Source organism: Onychostruthus taczanowskii, unplaced genomic scaffold, assembly GCF_017590055.1.
Source record: "Onychostruthus taczanowskii isolate IOZ18803 unplaced genomic scaffold, ASM1759005v1 scaffold31, whole genome shotgun sequence".
Taxonomy (NCBI): domain Eukaryota; kingdom Metazoa; phylum Chordata; class Aves; order Passeriformes; family Passeridae; genus Onychostruthus; species Onychostruthus taczanowskii.
In genome coordinates, this window is record NW_024500461.1 from 5,712,956 (window position 1) to 5,732,330 (window position 19,375).

The following is a 19,375-nucleotide window of genomic DNA, read 5'->3' on the forward strand; positions in this document are numbered from 1 at the left end:
GAAGTCCAAGCCCTGAACTGTAATTAAAAGCTTTAATCAATATCAGTCAGATAGTTTATGTACAAATAGGGAAAATTTTATTTCATGAGAGCCTCATGGAGAAAAACTGAGCAAAAATTATGGGTCTTCAAAACAATAAAAAATTCACTGTTTTCTGTTTTCTTTGCTAGTGATGAGCAGAGAAAAACACAACATAAAACCATCACTGAAATATGCTATAGTTTATATAGGATTGTGCTACAGTACATATCTGACTGCTTGAATATATGACATTATTAAAGAAGTGTTCAAGATGCCTCATAAGAACTGCTTTCAGATTCAGAACTCCGATTTTGCTTCTAAAAATTTCAAACCCTGAGCCCCTGGAACATTTCCCCAGACTATTGCTTAACATAAATAGCTCTTAATAGATATCACAATTAACTTTTTTTGCCATTAATTGTGAAATTTCAGCTTTCTAGTTCTTTAATTTACCAAAAGTGCTAATTTACCTAAAAGCTAAACCAAACTAAATTCCAAAGCAGCGCAGAAATTAATATAATAAAATGTTAGCCACCTGTAGATGTAGCTGTTGTCAATCCATCAGATTTAGATTCCTTAAGAAAACAGAATAAATGCACCATTAGACAGTAGGAATAAAAACTACTACTTCCAAAGTTCATCCATTTTTTGGAAAACACAGGGAAACAAAGACTTCTGTGCTCAAATACTGCACAGCAGTATAAAAATACCTGAATTCAAACAGCTGCATTTGGAAGACTGGAAAAGGCCAAAATGACTTTTCATTTCATATATCACTACACTATTAAGGTTTCCTCTCATAAGGCTCCATTAAGAATAACCTCCCCCTCCCTTTCCTCAATATAGAAATCTGTCCTACAAACAGAGGTTACAGACATCAAGTACATCCTGAGAGGGAGCTTTGACAGAAAGCAGTTTCTGAGGTTTGTAACTAACCCGCATCTAAGCAGCTCATAGTAATAAAAAAGCAAGAGTTTCCTTTAGGGCACAACACACCACAATTTGCCTTGCACTATTTTTTGAGCTCAGCTGGATACCTATGAAATACCACTGCTGTTTTCCAAAAGTTCTTACAAGAAAGACTATATAGCCTTTTCTCATAAAAGATGAAACACCACATTCAAGTTACTTTCTTTAATAAACTGAGTTCTGAATAAGCTCAACAGAAGGAAAAGTCTGGACTGAACTTGTAGTGAGTAGTATGGAAGAATCGTTATCTATTCTGTGTTCTTTACATTTATATATATACAGTTACACTGTGTAGAGATAACTAGCTTTGCTTGCAAGAACATGTCAATATTTAAATTACAGAACTAACTAAATCAGGCCACGTGCCTTACAAAAAAGGTTTTAATCTTCAATGTCAATGCTGACGATAAACCTGCTTCAAGTATTTTAAAGCAATTACTTGCTGCCGCTGCCCCTGCAATTTCTCTAGTTCTTTCTTCAGCTCTTCTGAATACCATCTCTCCTCCTGAGGGGGAAAATTATAACCAAAAAAAAAAAAAAAAAAAGATGGGAAGAGAGACTATAAATTTGGTTGCTTAAGACACTTCAATTTGAAACAAAGAACCAAGTGCAAGTAAAATACATTTCCAACCTTCAGCGAAGCTTGCAAGTCTTGGACTTCTTGTCGGAGCAGTGATACTTCATCTCTGAATAAATATATCCACAGAGTGGCGAAAATAAATACACAGTGGTTATAGTTTGTCAATTACATACAAGTTGTAATGTGTGTTACGTAATTGGACTGATAGCCATGTACTATGTAAATATAACTTACATAATTATAAATATTTCTTTTTAGGGTTTTTTTTAAACTTTGAAGAAACAAGATTAATATCACTTTGTACATCCCCTGAAAAATGCTAAACATATTAAATGGATAAGTAAAGAAATAGATACGAAAAAAAGTCTCCCGAAAACAGAATGTAAACCTAAATCAACGCATCAGCTCAACCACATGAGTTCAGAATGACAAAGCTATGCATTGGAACATTTAACTGGTTGGCATGCCTCTGTACCAAAAGGACAGGTTTCATCTTCTTCACTTCCCATATCACGTAAAGGAACACTGCTAAGCAACAGCATGCTATCTTACTCCTGAAATACGCAGTTCCATAATTTTTCATCCACACAGAAATTTGGTATGCCCCACAGACATATTCACTTAATGGTCTGAATATTTAAAGCCTTAGAATTTTAAATTCTCAAATTTCATGCTCAAGCCTCCAGCCACGCAAGAACACACAAGGCTATAACTGTTAGTATTGATTCACACAGCACCCTTCAAAATCACAGATCTCCTTACAGAGTTGCACAACTATACACACAAGGATAATGTTGCATTACTGAGATATAGCCACTCCAAATCAAGACTACAAGGGTCATTAAAATAATGCAAAAATACTCTTTCTTATTGTTTGTACAGTGGCAACGCTAAGGGTTACACAGAATATATACGTGAGGGTACCAGTGCCAACAAATCCACTCAGTTTTAAACCATACAATTTTATTGCTGCTGGTGTGCATTATCCCCTCCTCCAAAAACGTTCTTTCAAATTATCTCCTACTTAGGAGAAAAGAAACCACCAAAGCAAGTTATTCCTTAGCTAAACTGGTAAGGAAAAAATTCAATCTACATTACCATATTAACATCAGGTCAGGGTCATCAAGTAGCAAGTGAAACATGCATTTGAAGCAGTGGAGCAAGAATTCCAAGGTGGACCAATTTTAATGACAAAACAAACATGGGATATTGGGAGATTTACTTTTTTCAGAGGAAAATTTTGTTATGTACACATTATTCTGCCTGTGTGATACATTTACTGGAGGTTTGCAAATACAACTTTACTGAGGCAGGTGTAGCTGCATTCCAAAACCTGCACATTGGTTGTGGGTGGAGCAGAGGGAAGCTACTTTCTCATCAGTACAAGTAAATGAGCTAAGATTCAGTTCTCAGATTTTAAATAAAAAAGCAGGTGGAATGGCCAGCTGTATTGAAGTTGGACTCAACATACACCAGACCTGCAATACCAAAGCATTTAATATGCTCTGGTCTTCATAATACATTGAAGGGTTTGAGTTGTAAAAAGCTAGCTTATAGTAGAGATAAGGTGGAGGGGAGGAAAAATGAATGAGTCTGCAATGTAAGGAGCCTTCTACAGCAGTTGCCTTAATATCCCAAACAAAATTTTGCTCAACTATTTTAAAATGAAACCTGAATTTAGTTTAACCAGTGGAAAATGCATGGCAGGAGAGGGGGGAGTTGAGGGGAATTAGTGTAAGGGATCGCTACAGGCACTGTAACTTTGCTTTTTTTCCCATCATCCAAATCCTCACCAAATCTCCTTTTCTGCTAGTGCTGTGACAATCCCTTCCTCCTCTCAGCACATCTGAGCCTACCAACTAGAAAATCCTTAGTGCCTTTTCATTATGGTCCACTCAGTTTCACACTTGTAAAGCCAGTGCCTCAACCCTAGTACTGAGCACTGATGGCATTGCTGAATCACACTGGGGGGGGAGATACATGATTTATTCTTGAAACTTATTCATCATAGTTTACTGGGGAGTAGGAGGAAGAGGAAACTGTAGTTAACTTTTCCTATTGACTACATATGGAATTTCACCTCCCAATCTTGGTCCTAAGAATTGCATATAAGCTTCATACATGGAGAGCAAGTGGAGTGGCTCCCTGCTGCAGGCTACAATATTTCTTTACTACAGAATTCCAAGGTTTGGAAGAACATATTTATGTTGAATGAGATTTTCTCAAGCAAACATGCAAATGAGTAACATTAAAGAACACCACACTAACAGGAAAATATAGCTCATGTGTTACACAATGGCTCTCACCAGACTCCCTTTATTCCATCTAAACTCCTTGACCTTGTCCACTTTTTCAATTATGTGAGAGAAAACAAAACTATTTGTCCTTAAACTGTCAGGAGCCAGGGAAAAATAACTAAATTTCACCAGTCAACATCTGGCTGACTCTGGAAATTTGCAGGCATAAAAACAAGTATTTCATAAACTATATAAACAATATAGTTATGACCAATAATTTCCCCATGTGAATGCTATTATCCTACAAAAGTATCACTTCAAATCCAAGTTGAATTACTCCAAAAATACTTAAATCAGGCATAAAAAGAATAGTCATTATTGAATAAATGTGCACATCCAAAGCCAAATATGACTTCATTAATACCCTATCACTTTATCCTGTATAAAGCCCCAATTTTGATTTCTTTTGATGCAGCAGCTGAGAGCGAAGGCAGCTATCCACAAGGAAGGAGTCATCCAAAACCTCTGCTAATGCCGGCTCCTACTGGCTTGCCAGCTTTGCTCAGATCAGATACAGATCTGCATTTGGGCAACAACTGAAACATGTTATCTTTCACACTCTTTCCTCACCAAAGAGTCACCCTCTCTTGAGCTAGTTACATAAATATATTTATTTCTTTCAACGTAATTATTTGACTTTTTGGGCCATATTTCTGCTTGTGCCAACACATTTGAACTCTTTACTTCCCATGATCAGCAGAAGCCACAGGGTGAGGTGATGTGCTGTGTACCTCCGTGCTGCTCTCTCTCAATCTCCTGTGTACAAACCAGGGGAGTGTGGGGGAATGTGACAAAAAAGCAGCATGGACTGCCATTTCCAGCAGCACAAAACAAGCACTGAACAGAAAAAGAATTAGCAGGAAGCAAGAGGAAACCTATATAAATTTTACCCCCAAGAAAAACCTTCCCAAAGCAATCAGACTACTCAGTTAAGTATTTCTAGAGAAAGTTTCACATTATCGATTCCTGCTGCATACCACTGGTCTCAAAAATGAAACAACCTGATATTCTTCCTAGGGATGCATTTAAAAATACAGTTTTGACCAAAAAAAAAAATTAAATAAACTAGTTAAGATTTCTGAAGATCAGCCTGGATTTTCTGAAACACAGAAGGATAATTACTGGCACACATAGAAACATCTCAGATTTGCAAATAACTAGGTAATAAGGGAAGCTATTTAGGCAAATACTGATATTGATATTGTAATTACCCAGGAAGTACCCTAATTAACTAGGGACAAAATTGGGTTTCTTCTCTATCTTTAGGGTTGTCCTCTCTACTCTCCAATGATAACATTTCAGCTCTATGTCAGAAATTAGGAGAAACCCATATTTTTCCTGCCACACTTTCAAAAATCATTCTGGTCTGCAATGCTGCATTGTCTGCTGAATCAGAAACAGGTGCCTTAATATCATAAACACATGTATTTGCTTTTCACTTACTGTCAGATCAGTATCAGACAACTTTAGTTACAAGCTGCCTTTTAATTCTAGTTGGAAATGGGACATGAACATTTAAATACTTGACTGCCTAAGTTCAAATTAATAAAACCTTCAGTGCAACTAGAAGCAGCTCAACACCAGCAGAAAAGCACATGCACAAATGAGTTCTGTTTCACCTTTCCGGTGACAGATGACCTTTCCCTCCGTGAGTTGAATCAATGCCAGAATTATGAACTGCTTCATAGTGCTTGAACAGCTCCTCCGCTGATCCATGAGACTTCATACAGAGAGGACAAATAAAGCCCTATTACAAAAAGGAAAAGCAAACAAAGGAAAATATGAAATGCATTTCTTTTCCATCTTATTTTTATACAGAACTGTATATTTTGTTTGCACACTTAAGAAGTAGTCAATGCAATTTCGACGATTCATACTAATTCTTTCATGCTCTAATAAGAGTTTTTGCAATTAAAATGTTAGAAAATGCCTGCAAAAGGCACATTCCATTATTCAGTGAGTTTTTTACCCAACAATATTACATACTAGCAACAAAATTTTATTTAGCAAAACAAAAAGGACTGTTCTGCAATTCCTTCTCCCTTCCCAACAAAATAATTTTCCATACAACTTCTCATAAAATCACATTCTTACTCCAAATAGAAGGTAGCACCTAGACTTTGGTCTTTAAAAAGGAGATATACAGACCCACTCTAAAGCACAGTTATTCATAAACTGATTATCTCCATACTGAAGCTACTGATTTTAATATGGGCCCGACAACTAAGAACCACTTTTTACCTTTTGTATAATTAATTGGTAAATGCCATTCAGATAAATACCACATCAAGAAAATCAGATCTCTACAGCCTTAAGAATCAGAAATCATCCATTTTCTTTCCAGCATACATACTACAAGCTTACCAGAATGGAAATTTGGCAGATCAATGCCCTCATTCTACCCATTAACCCATAAATGAAAATAGTGTTATGTTCCTCTTTATGTATCTCTAAACATTCATGCTTAGAGATTCAAGCTGCCACTTACCAGAAGTACCATCCACCTAATTTCTCACAGTTTATTACAGCTGGTGTTGACTGCTGGACTACAATCTGGCTCCTCACTCATGTGGTTATCATGCCAACTCTGAGCCCAATTCCCATCCACACTCTAGCACACAACAGTAGCGACACTGAGACTTTCCCAGAGCAAGAGCTAAAAATCTCGTCTCACATTTAAGACTCCCCATAATTCCAAGCAGTGCCAAAGGGACCTCATGTAACATTTTTAAGGCCCTCTGTCCCTTTAATTCATCTCAAATATGTATTTTTACATTTATATGTTATCCTTAAGTTTCTTACACCACTACAAACTGTAGTGTACTCCAACATTAAATCAAGGCTCTCCAGTATCCAAGATGAGAGCACTCCTCTAAATGGGATTATCACACTTCACCTAGCACAGGCTCACATATGAGTTATGGAGGACACATGAAGACTTTTGGGACTTTTCTGCTCTTAACTTTGCATCTGGATGCTAACTGATTTAAATATTAGGACGAAGTGAACATAATGAATGTGTATGTTGATAACCACAAATAGCACTAATTTATTAATTTGGCATTCATAGTATTTTGTTTCACGAGTCACTAAGAATTCAACAATATTTACATGGTTTTTACCCAGGAAAACTACCATGTTCAGCTACTCAAATGCAACCAAAGCTCTAAACAGAGCCTTCATAACTTCTATTATTCATTTAGTGTTTCAGAAGTTAATTACTAAATACGGTTGCTTGTCAAGTCTGCCACATATCATATGGAAAACTAGTTTTGTCACAACTAGGCCAAACAAAACAGAGTACTCTTTCCTACGCAGGAATCCAACCTTACCAACCATTTATTTATTTGCAGAGCTGAGCAGCACAGTTTCACTCCATATTAAACCAAGTTAACTAATACATAAGTATACCTACAGAAAATTTGTTCAGCTACTATGTTCCCAGTAATGTTTATCTGATACAATTAGCATAGGATGCCAGTGAGAGTCACTCTGAGTGCAAGAACCAGAAGGAGTTGCCAGGCACACAGCAAATGGCAATGAACCATAGAGGATCACAAAATATGGGATTAGGTTCTATACAGAAAGAAGTCAATTTCATACAATGACAGTGCAACAGCATCCTTTCAGGATGAAACTCTACTAAGCAGTTCAATGTTGTGTTTAGTTTCTCAGTGCTGCGTTTAGTTTTCCAGTGATGGGAAGGTCTGCTGTTCATAGAGAAAAGCTGTTCATAGAGAAAAGCATGTGTTCCTCATAGTTCCAGTAAGTGCATCTAGAAAGAATAAGTGCAGAAAATTGCTCAGGCCTCTCCTTTCTTTTACCCTTTATCTCTTTTCATTTAAACAGCAAAATCTGTTTTTTGCTTGGGTTTGGTTTTTTGGGGTGGGGGGGGTTTCGTGGTTTTTTTGGGGTTTTTTTGTGGTTTTATTGTGCTTGGTGTTTATTCTATGCAAATAGGAGCCCTAGAGAAGAGGAAAGAATAGATCACATGAGCAATTAGCACAGGGGGACAGCAATCGTTCATCTAAATTATTGGGCAAAGCCAGCCAAGATTTCCCAGGCAGGCAGGGAGGCAGAATTGAAGGCAAGGTCCACAAGGACAAGTGGCCAGAGGCAGAGCAGAGCTGCTGAGCAAAGGGAATGTGCTGCAGTTGTGACCCTGCAGGGTGGATGGGAGCTCTGGGGCGGCAGGCATACTGCCACTGGCAGATGGGAAACATGGACAAAACCTCCTCCTCTTCCTCTCATACAAGCAGAGATAAAGCAAGCATCACCCACCAATCTCAGGCTCTCCACCAGCACTGTCATGATTGTGGCTGGCCTCAATTTTGGGGGACCTGGCACTGCTGGAGTCAGCTCTCACATGCGCCCTTACTCTAATGCAGCTTTTGCTGAAGGTCTGACATACAGGCTCTAAGAGAGTGAGCCATCACCCTTCAGCAACAAGGTGTCCTTGCCATGAGAAATGTCATCATTCCTGTACAGAGGTGGGCAGGAACACTAGCCCCTACAGACACAGGCAACTTGCACTCATACATCAGAGCCTCAAACTGCATGAACCCAGGAACCAGCTGCACCTCACACACTGATCATATCCAATGTCAACTCTGATGTCAGCAGCACTAATTCAGTTGCCTTTACAGCAGGAAAATCAGAATCATCAGGATCCTTCTGGCAGCAGGCAGTAACAGGTAGAAGTGTGTAAGTTTCCTGGATCTGTAACTATCAGCCTCAGTGACAACCTTGTTTGGGAAACTGGGTTGGTGGATCACTAATTTTCTCTTTAAAAAATTTAAAATTAAATACAGCCAAATAAAAAATATCTCTCAGTATCATCTTGAGATGAACTTTGTAAATATTTTCAAAAGTGTATTTTACTATTCTAAAGACAAGCATGTAAGAAAAAGGGAAGAAACCTGATGGTCTGAGATGCTTAAATTTAGTGAACATTTCTGTCAGTTTGCAGGAATTTATATCCTACATCAGGACCAAACCTGTCTTGGATAAAAAGGAGACGGCATAGCTACAACCAAGAGGTGTCATCAGAGCCTGGGGGAGGAGCTGAGGCATCCTTCCCAGTAAGCCTGCACCTGGATGGATACCTTAACTAACAGACTCCTTTACAGAAGAAACAAGTGTGAGAGTATCTTGAATTTTGGTTTCCTTTTAACATGTACTTAGGGATTACTTTACATAAAGAACAGCCACAGAGAAGCAAAAGGTATTTCACATTCTTCATTTAATAAAAGCAGGGACATCACTTACAGCCCCTTTAATGCTGCACCGTAACTCATGAGTCTCTAGCTGATGTTTCTAGTTGAGTTTATCTTTCACTTTACACAGAAAGAAAAGAGCCTAAAAGAAGTTCAATGATGATTACCTGGGTTTGTTTTTGTATCTTCTCACCAAGAATTTATTGAATTCAATGATTTTTGCAGATGCCTGCCAGTTTCACAGAATAAAAAATAAACCACAACAACTACATGCACTAGTTTTTATCAGGAAAAGTTCTTGAGATCACCACAGAATTTCTGAAGCCATGCACAGTAAGAACAATTTTTTAAAAAGGCATTCAAACCAAACCCCAATATACACGCACAAACAAACAACTAGGGACAGCACACAATTTACAGCTCAAAACAGCCCCTGACCCAATAGTCCAGGCACTCCAATGAGAATGAGTGAGATGCTAAACTTCAAATCCCAATCTTCTAATCCCAAGGGAAACATTCTTCTTTCAGGAGGCCCATGGGCCATGCCAAGCATCAAGCACCACCAGAGTACCATGATGTTTGCAGTGGGACAGGCCTTCCTCAGTGCAAAGACTCCAAAACACATGGGTTTCGCTCACAGCAAAAGAGAAACTGCTACGTAGAAGTTTTTTAGGAAAGCATCTTGCCTCAGCTTGAGTTATAATGCCAAATTTCACTAAAGATCTTGAACTCCATGAAAGCACCAGAAGATTTTTTTATTTACCTTTCTCAAGACAGACTTACAAATAAGCCCAAAGAACAAAAAACTACTTATCTCCTCTAATAGTTGAGATTTGTTTTCAGGCTTGGTAATGTTAAGCTTCTCAGTGCTCTACCTACTTAAAGCCATTCAAGGTAAATTATTTCTTTCTGGTAACATTAATATTTGTATGAATCATTAAGACAGCATTTTTGGGAAGTATGCCAGGATATTAAAAGCAACACTAGAAGAAAATCTCACTACAAAAAACAGCATGGGATTTGAGGGTTTTTTTGTACTAAAATAATTTACAGAGCTATTAACTATTGGAAGAACTTTGGCCTACAACATTGAAACACAATGCCCAGCAAAAGCAGGGCACAGACCCACAGGCAGACAAGTGCACAACCAGAGCAACTGCAGGCTACCACAGAGTCCTCCTAATCCTCACATAAACTATTCCCAGTTTAAAATCATGTAACGGGAAAATGAATATGTAGGACTGAAGGGTTTCTGGGTTTCTGTCTTGTCCTTATACTACTCTGTAGGACTAGGGGTGATGGGGTTGGCTGTGTAAAGAAGTATTTTGAAAATTTCAGCCTTTTCAAAATATTGTCTTACTTTTAATGATTTTTTTTTTCATCAGCTGAAGGCTCCCAACTGAGGTTTTATAAAAACCCAAAACCTGCATGTAGATATCTACTCCCCAATCACTACCAATGCAGAGCTATTCAACACAGTTAATGGAGCAAGAAACTAGTCACCTGACTGAACAGATGTGTGTACCTTAGGTAGGGTCAGCATAACAACTCCCAGGGCTCCATCATCAGTAACTGGAACCTCAGACACCTACATATAGATGCATTCAATCTCCCTTCTTCTGCCAACTGCTCTCCTTTTGCCCTCAGCTTTAATGAAATGGTTTTTTAGAGCTAGTATGAAATCTTGCCTTAATTAGTTAATGAGTGAGAGCACAGCTTACTCTACTCAAAGTTCCTTTTTCACAAATTAAAACTGGAGGACAGTTGAAGGACAGTCCCATGGGCAAAACAGTTTTTACAGGATGGAATTCAGCTGTGCTCAGGTCCTTAGAATCCAAGAAATAAGGCACCTTATTTAAGCTTTAAAGTCACAGCCATAGCAACTCAGCTTCCTTAGCACCTTCTAGCAATATCTGATGATAGTGCAGTCAATCCCATTTTAACTACATAGAATTGAATGAGTGGTCCCATTTAGGATGCTATGATTGCTGCTGATCCACAGCTGCGTGTGGTAGAGAGCCATATAGCACAAATAGCTTCATATAGCACAGAGCTGCATTTACTAATACAAACAAAGCTTCTGCAACATCTTGTATTTTTATTCCAGCACTTACAACATGATTCAACCTTACAGAACCATGGAACTTCACTGCTTCACTGTTTTCCATTCTTGGAAAATATTTAAGAACTATGGTAAACAAAACAAAACAGAAAAAAAAAAACCACACCAAAAAAACCCAAAAAAACAACAACAACAACAACAACAAAAAACCTCAACCTCACAACCACAGAGAACCATTTCAGGGTAACTGGCACTTCACCATATGGAAAACACTCATGACTATTCTACTATATACATGCTATAGGAGAGCTTAGCCCAAACCAAAAACCAGGATGCACTTTAACACGCTTGGCATTCACACGACTAGGTTAAGTTTAAATAGATTTGAGTATCTAAGTTTCACCATTGGCCTTCCAGAAATACCAGGCCAGCACTCCCAGCTACAGCCTGTTTCCAGTGAGCTCGTGAACAAAAAGCCAATAGCAGTGACTGAAGCCCAGGGCTGTAACACCTTCTGGCCATGACCTATGTTTGTCCATCTCTCAGAATACAGACTGACTCTCACACAGCTGTACTGGTACAATAAGCTGCACGCTGTGAATAAAGTCCAGCATGTTTAGAAAACTGAAAGTAAGCTCACCATTCATATTTCTTCCACTGCAGGTGAACCTCCACAGTTTTCCTCAATACAAGATACACATCTTCACCAGCACTCAAACAGTAAGTCCAAGCTAAAACCCAGATATTCTCCAGTTACACAGTGATTTAAAGGCTGAAACATTTTACATGATGGAAGATCAGAAACTATATATTTTGGGCTAGCGGAAAGAAACATAAGTGATATTTCAGAGCTGAAAGATGCATCAAGTAGCTTCTAGATTGTATTTTCCAAATATATATCAAAGCAATTAACTGAATCCTCAGGAAGTTCTCAGAAGCAGATTAAACAGTCTGCCTAGACAGCAAGGGCAAGACTACATTTCATAATTTATTTCAGAAGGCTTACATATTGATTTAAAACATCATGACATATTTTAAGTCAAAGAATAAAAAAATTAGGTCACTCCTTTTGTATATTGCTAAAAAGAAAATGCAGTTGACATTTTTCATGTCTTTCACCAGATAAAACCCTCTCCTCTGTGTTTATGTAAACAGTAAGATGACAGGCTTTCTCAGATAACATCTCTTTTAATCATTAGACAAGTAGGGTAAAAGGTCATGTTCAGTATAATTAAGACCTGCAGTCCACTTCAATTTTACAAGTATTTAAATTTCTGGACAAAGAGAGCAAAGATGTATTTATATAGTATTTTATACCAGAATGTAGAATTGACTTCTTCCTAGAAAAGACGCTGGATTCTTCCCGAGAAGAATAGAACCAACATAATTTCTAGTTCAGTTGTCTTATGTTTTTGCTGCTATTGATGAGTAAGACTAAAAGTGTGTCACAACCTACAGGACTACAACTCTGTCATCTGTTAGAAATGCTAATATGGTGGGATCTCTATTTCTTAAAGAAAAGTCATATCCCATGGCCATGTCAAATCAAATCAGTATCTCTAACTCTTCATTATCTTAGTACTGTTCAGATGTTGAAGGAAGTTAATAATACTAATGTAACTCAATCAATAATTTTTGTTTGTGTGCAAAGCAGGCAAGTACTTGTTGAGGTGAAAACCTACAGCCTAATTTGAGAAGAAACTGAAAGAGAATAAAATATCAGCTTTAAAGCATTGACATGATGTTCTGTGCAATAACACTCTGCAACATTCCAAGGGCATGCACAGAAACAGAAGATTCAATCGACTGTATCTACAATTGGGGGGAAAAAAATAAAGAATGTGGTCTTTTAAAAGACTGACTTAAAAACCACACATATTTGCATAACTACTATGCCAATTTACATTCTCTGTAATTCTGTTACGAAAAGCCTATTCAGACAACATCAAGGTCATATTTTACTTGTATTAGCTAAGAAGCACATTCTTACTGGAAGTCTGGAAATTTATGAAGACTATTCAAAAGAACTGACTGAAAATTGCCTTAGATTTAGCCCAATGGTGGGTAAGACAACAGATATTAACAGCTGCTATATTCTAAATGCTGCAGGGGTATCATTCAGTGGTTGCTTTGGATGCCTCAGATAAAAACAGCACAGGAGGTCTCAAACTATGCCTCTGTACTGACTCACTGTTTAGATGTTCTGAACATCCAACAGAGACTGTCAGGAAATTCAGAACACAACTTAGAAATGTATCATTCCTTTCAAAGAAAAGAAAACAAAATGGAAGCCACCATACAGCTTTTGTTAGGGACACCACTGTATACATGGAAGTTGGGAAACAATGTTTAGGAACTTGGCAATGCGTGTTGACTTTCATACAGCATTTGGTTTGGTTAAGGTGGCTATACATGGACAGATATTTGCCAACATTTTGGTGGTTATTCCTGCAGCTGAATAGGTCATTGTATTTAAAAGCAAGGCTTCATCACACCTCGGTGGGCAGGGGAAGTATTACACTGACATTTTCACCAGTTATCATAGGTTTCAACCCCCAGTTTGAAAAAGAGGGCTGCAGAGAGCTGCTCAAGAAGATGGCCATAAATCAGGCTATAGGCGAGTGGCAAGAAACCCTTCCACAACAGGACACTGCAGGTGAGAATGCTTGTTACTGAAAAACAAAGACCAACTCTCACTGCATGGAGGACAGAGAGGAAGGAAAAGCAAGGAGAACAGAGGGGCACTTGCTGAAGTTTTCATCAGCTGATAGGTGTATCAGTGGAAGGACGACTAGCAAAGAAACATGTCAAATCTAAAGCAAGGTACCAAGGCTTTTGTTAACCAAGTAACAATTTTTCAGGTCTCACAAAGTGTAACTAAACACTGGCCTTGCAATACATCCTATTTCCTTGTTTAAGGAGAATTCACTAGTAAAAATCCTGAACTCACAAACTTCTTCAGCATTCTTTCCAACAAAAGGTATTTGAACTCTTCCCAGTACTATGTACTATCCACAGTAGTACTAATCACAAGCAATACCACTAAACATTAACAGTTTAAATACGGCAAACTGAGCGATGTTTCATGTCTGCTACATAAGGTGACACTGACAACATTCTATCATTGTTATAATGCTGTCCCAGAAACGGCAGAGATTGAATGAGGTGTGACAGCCTCATTCGGGCTGTGTCTCAATGCTGTTTGCTACAAATGCAAACTATTCTTTTCATCAGCTAATAATCAGCCTGCTTGTTGACTTCTCAGTTGTCAAACATGTTAAACTTTTCATACTGGTATTGACTATAGTTATTAACAGAATTCCCCACTTTTTCAATGCTTCTAGGCATTCTCACATAACCAAAGATCAAACTGAAAAAAAACCCCACACATGTATTTACTTTCTTTGTTTCTCATCTCTTACAGATATTTATTGAACCACAGTACAAAGAAACACAGCTTTAGTAACAAGAAACAGCAACAGCTATAAACAAGTGAATTTGTATTTCAAGTGCTACACTCAATACATAGGTTTATCAAGTTAAAAGCTGTCATCAGCTCTTGACAAGGGAACAGCACTGACCAAGGAACTGACAAAAAGTCAGTGGAAAAACAAAAAGTCAAAGTGGGCAAAAACCCTGCAGTCAACTCCATAAAATATGCTAAGCACAACCAGCTTAAATCAAACAGTAACTTCTTCAGGTAATCAAACCACATCTGATAGCTCACATGCCACAACCTACTGGCACCATCACATCAGGAATGCCACAGCTTATTCAAGTGCAGCACTTGCATCATGACCAGATAATAAAGAAAATAAGAAGTTGACTTGACCACAACAGAGCATTACTGATAGCCTCTGCTTCAACAAGAGGCAGTGAGGAGTTCATCAAAAGCCATATTCAAGTTACTCTGGCTCTGAGAGGTCCCACACCACTCCAAGAGAGCAGCACAGGTCAGTCTTACCACAGATCTTCCTCACTTTATTAGGTGACACTTCACACTCAAAATGACATCTCAAGTTATCTCTAGAATAATCAGTGTATTGATTCTTTCCATCATTTTTGGGAATAACATCCAACAATTTGAAGTTTTCCCCTCAAAATAACAGCATAAATACACATCAAGTATAAGGAAGATAAAAGGCACTACCTAGCAAATATAACAACAAACCAAATAAAATCACATCACACACACACATCCTAGAACAACCTCTTAGATTTCAAAACTCAGCAAAAGTAACACTGGCAGAAGCAATGTAAAACTTCACCTCTGTACAAACCCATTCGGTGCACAGCAAGCTGCCTACCCCAAGAAGTCAATCTACTCTCTCAAGGTTTGCAGCAAAAAGAATCAGACAGCCTTGTGCAGCTGGCAGTTGTTAACTTCCAGAATCTAAATTCTTCTAGTTCTGGAGTACAAAACCATGCATTTTGTTTTAAGTGTGTAGTTTTACACTGCAAAACTGGAAGAATTTAGAAATGCACTACAATTTACATCTATTAACTGAAACAGCCTTTGCATTTTCTTGGGGGTATTAAAAAATCCAGTAAGATTATCTATTAATTTTTTTTCCTAATTTTTTTATAATGTTGCTGCAATACATAAGCTCTTAAACATGTTCAAAAAGAGAAGTTTCTGAGTTTTTTATATTACCACCCTCTGTTCCCTTTACCCAATGTACTTATCTTGCACTAGAAATCCACTTTTAAAAAGTTACCTAATAAAAGCTCAAAACACTTCTTTTCACAAAGGATGTGCCCAATTCAACACCATGTTTATCATGATACTGAGTCTGATGTGAAGACAATCAAATAAGGAAACAGTCTTTTTTATAAGAAAATCAAGCAAAAGCAGTTTAAAAGAAGTGTATGTATCAGTGACTGCAAGTCTTCCAATACTGCAAATGTTTCACGTGACAGACAACTGCAAACCAGAAAACTAGACATGAATTAACTGCAAACCAGAAAACTAGACATGAATTAATTCTTCTGCTGACTGTATACTTTGGAATCATGCATATGAGATGAAACTGTGTTTAAGCAAGGAATCAAAAGAAACTATTTAAAAGGCTGACACCAGGAAAGTATGTCATTAATTTAAAGCAGCCCATCACCAAAGCTATTCAAACAAAATAAACAAGACCCACACTAACAGCTGGGAGGTCACGAAGCTCCTGTCTTCCTTCTGTCCCAGTGTGCTCACTCTGGTAATGTTCAGACAGATCAGTGGGAGTTACACACACTTTCATACACAATGGACAGATGAAGCCCTGTGAAATGCATATTTGTTTTTAAGAAACTAATAAAGACAAAAAAATGCAGATCTGAAATCAAAAGTTTGAATTCTTATGCTGAAAGCTCTCTATAATCACAAAAGCAAAGTCTGTTTTCCTTCTGGAGAGAGAACTTTTACAAACCATAGTAATACCATACAGAAAGCAAGAAGGAAGAGTTATTAAGGACATGAAAATAAATAAATCTAAAACATGCCTTAAAAACTAGGACCATGCTGCATACTGCTATGTTTTCCATACACTCTTGATGCCCCTTTCGTGTGACAGAGGAACAAGCTCCATAAAAAAAACATGAATGGAGCGTTACAAGGCATTATGTCACATCCATCGATTAACTGCAAACCAGAAAACTAGACATGAATTAATTCTTCTGCTGACTGTATACTTTGGAATCATGCATATGAGATGAAACTGTGTTTAAGCAAGGAATCAAAAGAAACTATTTAAAAGGCTGACACCAGGAAAGTATGTCATTAATTTAAAGCAGCCCATCACCAAAGCTATTCAAACAAAATAAACAAGACCCACACTAACAGCTGGGAGGTCACGAAGCTCCTGTCTTCCTTCTGTCCCAGTGTGCTCACTCTGGTAATGTTCAGACAGATCAGTGGGAGTTACACACACTTTCATACACAATGGACAGATGAAGCCCTGTGAAATGCATATTTGTTTTTAAGAAACTAATAAAGACAAAAAAATGCAGATCTGAAATCAAAAGTTTGAATTCTTATGCTGAAAGCTCTCTATAATCACAAAAGCAAAGTCTGTTTTCCTTCTGGAGAGAGAACTTTTACAAACCATAGTAATACCATACAGAAAGCAAGAAGGAAGAGTTATTAAGGACATGAAAATAAATAAATCTAAAACATGCCTTAAAAACTAGGACCATGCTGCATACTGCTATGTTTTCCATACACTCTTGATGCCCCTTTCGTGTGACAGAGGAACAAGCTCCATAAAAAAAACATGAATGGAGCGTTACAAGGCATTATGTCACATCCATCGCAAGGTTTCCCATAAGGGTGCTCAGATGTTTCAGACAAAGAGGGAGGACTGGTGCAGTGAGATTGCAGAAATGCCTCTATAAATTAGTAAGCAAGTTTGCAACAGCAGCAGGAGAGGCTGAGGCAAACCTGTCTAGCTGACACAGTTACATTATACTAAGGAAAGCACCATCTCACTGGTAGACTCACTGCAAGCATGGAATATTTAGCAACCCTGTACTGCTGACAGTTACACTGGGACCTAAGCTGCAAAGGTAAAAAAGAGAGACTCAAATATTTCCTCCTGGGGCAGATTCATTATAGGGCTACTTGTGACCTGAAGTGCTGATATGGTCACAGACAGAATATGAGCAAATTTTTTACCTCTTCTTGAGCAGTTTGAGCAGTCTGAATTCAGACTTTCCCACTCCTTCTGTTTCATATGACAATTCTCAAAAATCAGGATTTATTTCAACCAGGCTTGAGGAGAAAGGAAACATAAAAATCTGCACAGATTTCATAATTATTCTCCATTTGAATCTTGCAACAATACAAATTAGAAAATCTAGCCAAGAAACTGGAGTGAAAAGAAGTTAATGGACTTCTGACTGCACAATAATGGGGAACCAGATAGGAATATCATGATAAAACAAACAGCAAACATTCGGCAGAGACCAACCATGGTGCACCTGAAGAGAAGCTCCAGGAGAGACAAGACCTCAGGGAAGCTGTGAGGGAAAAGGAAGGCTAACAGATTTGAACAGCATTACATGTGAATCTAAAATCCCATCACCAGGTTCAGAGCTCAGTTTCAAATAGACTTTGAAATTCTACACTACGGATAATACCAATGCAAGAAATGATGGAATTACGGAGAATTAAGAGACACTTTTTTTATGTAACACATGCATGTCAAGAGCGACAAGTCAGCCTTTGGTCTGACGCAGTTTCAACTCAGTTGAAAGAACAGCCAATGGGACAATAGTGCAGGCACATCACCACACTGAAAGCTCATCCCACATCAAGAAAATTCCATTCCATTAGTACTGAGGTACCTTATGGCACCCACAAGCTGTGCAGTCAGCAATGTTGCACTCATATTAACAGAACTGGATCATTTTAACCAAACTTTAGAAACATCTCATTGCATGTTTTTATGCCTTAATCAAATACAAAACTAATAAAATTTTAGTCTGCAATTTAAGACTATTTATTTGCTTCAGGGATTGTTAAATATGCACACAAAACAGATTAGGACTCAAAAATGTGTGATATGTAGAACATGTAGCAAAATATTATGGAATGTCTGATTACACTGACTGAAATAAGGCATTAAGAAAGTAGAAACAAGCAGATGCACAGACAGGATTTTAAACAGCACAGTGAAAGTTTCTCTTATCTTGTATCACACACTGGACTATTTGAATCATCACACACTTTATTCAGTGTAAGAAAGGGCACTTTGCTCCATTTAATGTTGCAATAGGGATAATTAACCCTGCACTGTGTATGTATGTTAAGCTCAAAACATTTTCAAGATAGGTAATCAGGCTACATTAGCACAAATGAGCTTCAACAGCCAGTGAAGTCAGTTTGCATTTTTCAGAGTTAATGTCAGACATCACTGTAAATACAAAGACATTAAAATATAGGATTGCAGCAATAACAACTTATTCTGCTGATTAAGTATGGCATGCAGCACATGAAACACTGATAGGATTTATACTCCAAATATATTTATCTACCAAATAAAACCCATTATATTTGATACTTCATATGAAGGAAGAGGTTTCCAGCTTAGCAGAAACAAGGTGAAACTGAAGTACAAGCATGATAAAGTGTCAATCCTTGTTTTTTGCAGCTCTCATGAAAGATTTATTAACAAGGAGTCCTAAGTTTGCATCTCATTGCTTTGATTTTAATAATTCATCTCTAGAACTACAGGAAGAATTG

General features: G+C 37.7%; 1 protein-coding gene across 4 annotated transcripts in view; it reads right to left on the reverse strand.

The window, feature by feature from the left end:
• EEA1 (early endosome antigen 1) overlaps positions 1–19,375 on the reverse strand; it is a 67,855-nt gene that overhangs the window by 40,187 nt on the left and 8,293 nt on the right. The window contains exons 3-6 of one of the 4 annotated variants that reach the window (XM_041409733.1): positions 5,487–5,614; positions 1,622–1,676; positions 1,430–1,495; positions 557–596 (exon numbers count right to left, since the gene is read on the reverse strand). In XM_041409733.1, the coding sequence (XP_041265667.1) occupies positions 557–596; positions 1,430–1,495; positions 1,622–1,676; positions 5,487–5,614 (289 nt within the window). Of the gene's footprint in view, positions 1–556; positions 597–1,356; positions 1,496–1,621; positions 1,677–5,486; positions 5,615–19,375 lie in introns of those variants that run through there. The other 3 variants (XM_041409734.1, XM_041409735.1, XM_041409736.1) reach the window with 3 other exon arrangements.